Source organism: Aplidium turbinatum, chromosome 14, assembly GCF_918807975.1.
Source record: "Aplidium turbinatum chromosome 14, kaAplTurb1.1, whole genome shotgun sequence".
NCBI lineage: Eukaryota > Metazoa > Chordata > Ascidiacea > Aplousobranchia > Polyclinidae > Aplidium > Aplidium turbinatum.
In genome coordinates, this window is record NC_137485.1 from 10,700,474 (window position 1) to 10,705,729 (window position 5,256).

Below are 5,256 nucleotides of genomic sequence, written 5' to 3' on the forward strand. Positions count from 1 at the left end.
AATAGGCTATTTTACTTTCATCAGTGTTAACTTCCATCTCAAAAATGCTCATAAGAATCGTTGTAGTGGCCAACTGCAGTTTATGGATAGTATGAGTAAAGGTATTCGACAACTGACTACACCTATTCTCACCATATATAATAGACGAAGTCTTTGAGGCTATGGTCACAAGTTTGGTATATTTTTTTGCTCACTTTTCAACAATAAGGTTGGGTTTAATACTTAATAGTCTCTTTACTTGTTTTCATTGTCAATTTTGATGGCTCATTATTTCAACGAGCTACATTACATAAGACCGTGGTTTGACACAACTCAGAATTGCTTTGAAAATAGTGCATTTTTGCTGCTTCCAACTTTGTTTTGTGTCACATCTTTATGTATTTGTGCTTATGTTTTCACAATGGGCATCAACTAAAGTCATTATTAATTTATTATTTCATTTTATGTTTTTTAAATGAAGCTTGTTTTTATTCCTTTTGTAAATTGTGAGCAATAAGTTTTAACTTTTAAAGTTTTTCAATTGTGTTCAAACTTGAACATTTTCTTGAGTATGATAAATTTTCCTTTGCTAGATGGAGATGTGCCCATGCTTGCCATGAAAAATTTATGTGATCTTTGCCATATATAATTATTTGCTCTAATTGTCTCAATCAAATGTGTTTCAATATTGTTGCTTAGTTTTGCGAAACAACTGATTTTCTGCATTACATTTTTACTATGAATCGGTAGGTTTAATGGCTACTCCAATTACTGATTTCTAAAAGAAGAGTTTCATTAATCTTTATTTTTAACTTGTTTGGTTTGCCTTTTTTTTATTTTATAAAGATATGATTAAATTAAGTAACAATTGAAATATTTTTCTTATTTTGTAAGTGTACTAACTTGTGTTGGTACATTAATCCAAGTTAAATGTCTGTAAAAAGTGTAATATTTCATCGAACTAAGGCTGGATTTGAAAATTGTGATCCTGATGCTTGGGACGATTTTGCTGTTGTAAGTGCATATGACCTGGCCGTTTCTTCGACTCCTGTCATCACAAAGGAGATTATCCCTTCACATTCACCTGGTGTTGGTGTAAACAACGAATTGCCAATTATGACGACAAAAAATGAAGAGAGCCCTAATTTTGGGGAAGTTGTTTGGAGCAGATCACCTGGTGTGGAAGTTATGACACAACCAAATAATGACAGTATTAGCAAGGTTGGAAAAAAGAAAAAGAGAAATAATAGATTTGGTAATGTAATGGTTATATTTTTGTTTTTTTCATACGAGTTATATAACTAAGCAAAATTTGGAGTAGGCTATGCTAAAAAGTCATATTTACATAGCTCTATGAAATTAGTTTTGTATGTTGTTTGTGTGTTTCAGTTCTGAGTTTGTTTTTTTTTGTGTTTGAATTGAGATAAAAAGTTGTGATGCCTTATGCCTGATTAGATTATTTAATTTTTTCTGTTTGATTGGCGTGGGAATTGATGAGCTGTAACTTGTAATGTTCATTCAGTGCTGTCACTTTTAGAGCTTTTTACCTTTTGATCCTATTCCATAGATTTGAGATGTGGACTGTGGAGAACAATTCTAAGAAATTGAGGCCTGTCAAAGTATAAATAAGCCTAATGATGAATGGTGATGCACTGACGCATTCACATCACTTGGTTTAATGAGGAGAAGTTTGCAAAAATGTTAATGAAATTGTTCATAACTTAAAATGCAATTTAGACTACAACCCCACAACAACAAACATTGGATGCAGCTAACTAGCTTGGAAAAATATGATATGCACTGGAGCACTGCTAAACTTCAATGCATGATTTTATTATCACATTGTTTAAGTAATATAATAGCATACTACAGAACAATTCAACATATTAGTGTCATAAATATAGAATAGGTGGTTAAGTACTGCTAGTCAAAATGTGACAAATCATGCTGCAACTCCAGGGAGCCATAGTTGGAATGGCCCGTTTCGGCGAGTCCAATTCGGCTAGTCCAATTCGGCGAGTTCCCTATTCGGCGATTTTTTGAATTTTTTTTTAAATTATTGGGTACCGTAGCCTAATTATCATTGCCGTTTTAAGGGTTGGGGTTAGAGGTTAGGGTTGGAGTTAGGTTGGGGTCAGGGGTTAGGGTTGGAGTTAGGGGTTAAGGGCTAGAGAGTTAACGGTTAGGGGGTTATTTGAATGTTTAGCGACGTTAAAACGATGTAAAAGCGGCAATGATAATCAGGCTACGGTACCCAATAATTTTTAAAAAAATCGAAAAAATTGCCAAATAGGGAACTTGCCGAAAAGGGCTCTCGTCGAATAGGGCACTCGCCGAATAGTAGCATACCCAGCCATTGTGTTTCCTATGAGATTTTTCCCATACATGCTATGGTCTTTGTTTTTATTTGGCAAATATCAAGTTAACTTCGAAACTTTTTTAAAGTTGAGAAACATCCATATATATGTCAAAACTAGACTCAAGTAAAGAAACGGGTGTCATTTCCGCCCTCAGCAACCCAAAATTGCCCAGAAACAAATTAAACTATCTTTGACAGTCAAAAAACGAGTTTTTTATTGGCTAGTGTAATAATATCTACCGAATTTTTTGTTTCAGCAAAGCGACGAAAACAAGCATCTAAGAGTCAATGGAAAGTTGGAGACACATGTATGGCCGTATATCAAGAGGACCAACTGTTTTATAAAGCCACTATAAAAGAAGTCCACAATAAAGAAGGAACTGTTGTTGTAAACTATACTGAGTATGGGGAAGATGAAGTCTTGGCTGTCAGAGATATATACCCTGAAAGCTTATGGACGGAAGCGGATAAGGCATTGGAAAATGAACAGAATTCAGTTTCGGAACATTTATCTACCACCAGCGCAAACAACACGCCAGCAAGAAAACATAAAAGAAAGCGACAACGTTTAAATCAAAACACCCGTGACTCTCATGCTCAAGGCAATGTTGCTTCAATGCCACACAAACAAAATGAAAGTGCTTCAGTTTTCCCACCACCCCCCTTTTTTCCTACGTCAAATGGCTTAAATATAGACGTCTCTGCTGCAAATATAAACAATCTTTCAATGAATGCAAGCAGTCTTTCAAAAGATGCACTTTCGTCAATGCTGGTAAGCTGGTATATGGCGGGTTATCACACTGGCTATTATCGAGGTCTCACAAACTCTTCTGACCAGTGATTTAAATTTTTTTTCTTGCACCACGTCCACTACAAATTGGGACTAATAAAATTTTGGAGTTATAGCCTCTGTGTCCCATGCGTCTTATCCACTGCCACCTACAGCAGGAACACTACAGCTTTAAATTTGTTCAAATGAATGATTTATTTTTGACATACCGGAAGTTATGGGATCAGTGACAGCGCGGCTTGAGTTTCGTGGGCTGAGTCTCTGTCGTATTGCCCACAAGCAGGTGAAAGTTCTCATTTGAGCTCCATCGAATTGTTTATGTTTTGAAGACGGTTCAGCCGTTTAAAAGTAGTCATCGTTAACCTTTCGAGCATTTATTTCTTACCAGAACTTGTTTTTGGACATTATTACATTGACTTTTTTGCTAGAATCGACAAGCAAACATTTTGTGCTGTTTTTGTTAACAATTTTCGCCTTTTATTAATGGTTTCTTTCGGTTGAAGCCATTTTTTTGTGGTCACTTGGTCCGCCCCCGCTTCTTTCTTTTGTAAGCCTGATTATTCCTTTTCTAGACGTGAGAATATTCTGGATTGCTGCTTAAGGAAATTCGCCAATTTATGTGATAACAATTCGCTTTTCAATAAATCGTTTTGTTCGTGATAAAAAAATTAAACGTTTGTATTGTAATTATGTATATCCATTTCCTCTTCGTCAAGTAGCCGCTTGTGGGCGTGCTCACACGACGTCTGAAGGAGTTGAGTATTTTTCGTTTAGCCTGGCCCATTGTATGCAACACTGCAATGATCTATTCGAGCCTTCAACCAGTAATTCTTCAATAGAGAGGAAGGAAAGTGCTATGTACTTTTTAGCTGTGCTTAATTTCGTGCAGGTTATAAAAAGACGAATTTTCCAGTCCATATAAGAGAATCAATAAGATTTCAAACAAATCCTTGGTGCTTTTCTTCGTTCTCAGATTATGGGTAAAATGATTATGGGCCTGAGTTCAAAAGTACCCTTGGAGACCCCCCCCCCCTTTTCAACGCTACTGAATCTCATTGGCCCACTATCCACACAAGATCAGAACTTGGTTAGATACAGCAGAAAAAAAATGCTGATTTGTGTTTTATGCATGCAAGGTAAATGGTTCCGCTTGATTGCACTGTTAAGGTTTGAGTGTTCACTTGTGATTCAATCCTATTTCGGAAGTAATTTGACAAAGCTGACCTTATTTGGGTTTGTAAAAGCTATATGTTTTCTTACACTGCGAAGTTTTCTTGGTAAACAAAATTTTCTTGCTTTCCACCAACTGGAAGTGATTGTTGAACCATCAGGACTTCAGTTTTATTGCTTGCAGTTTAGTGATTTTAGATTCGCTTTTGTTGTGATAAGCTCTAGAAAAACAGGCTAGGCTACTATCGTTTTCTTGCAAAATTATAAATAGGCTCAGCCACAAAACAAACCAACCGTTTATTGTTAAATGAAAAATGATTTTGTTGTTAGCCTATCCTTATTCTTTGAATTCAAGAGCTAATTATGCTTTTCAGACAGGCTAAAACTAAGCTTTTCTTTTCAATAGTAATAGATTAGGCTGTAGCACCAGGGCCCGATTAACCACGAGGCACAGGCCTCAGGCCCCCTGGTTTTGGAGGCCCCCAATTTTTTTTACATTAATACCGTAGGCGTCAATACTTTTATAGGTTTCAAGCAGTGTCGTGTCAAGGGGGCCCGGATCCCAGGCCCACCATCTCAAGGGGCCCACAAATAATAGATTTTTGCATTTCAGAAAAGTGTTTTTTGAGTTGCTAAAGTTCACTGCATGTACTTGTCCATTAAGAAGATGATGTAGGCCCTTATTCTACTAAAACATCTCAAATTTGGGGCCTATTTTACAAATTTGGGCCCTAACTACACTGAAACATCTCTAAAAACACCATTGCTATCTAAAAACAAAATGCGATAAAGTTAATAACATGTTCTGCAGAAATGTATTGGATGCAATTGAATATATGAATTCAAAAAGGGCCCAATTGCCACAAAGCGTTTTTGGCACAACTGTTTTAATTATTTTGGTCATTTACTTTTGTGGTGAAACTTCGATAATGATTACATGCTTAAACATACTGGTAAG

At 36.1% G+C, this 5,256-nt stretch overlaps 1 protein-coding gene across 1 annotated transcript; it reads left to right on the forward strand.

Annotated features, from left to right (window-relative positions):
* Positions 1-585: 585 nt before the first annotated feature.
* On the forward strand, positions 586-4,481 carry LOC145783254 (survival motor neuron protein-like). Its single transcript, XM_082595071.1, has 2 exons — positions 586-1,234; positions 2,596-4,481. Exons 1-2 carry the CDS (start codon positions 910-912, stop codon positions 3,177-3,179), a joined length of 909 nt encoding a protein of 302 aa, XP_082451197.1. The 5' UTR covers positions 586-909; the 3' UTR covers positions 3,180-4,481.
* Positions 4,482-5,256: the final 775 nt, after the last annotated feature.

Coding starts and splice junctions, on each gene's coding strand:
- LOC145783254 (XM_082595071.1), top strand. CDS start 910: ATGTCTGTAAAAAGTGTAATATTTCATCGAACTAAGGCTGGATTTGAA. Junction 1,235..2,595: donor AAAGAGAAATAATAGATTTG/GTAATGTAATGG, acceptor TTTTTGTTTCAG/CAAAGCGACGAAAACAAGCA.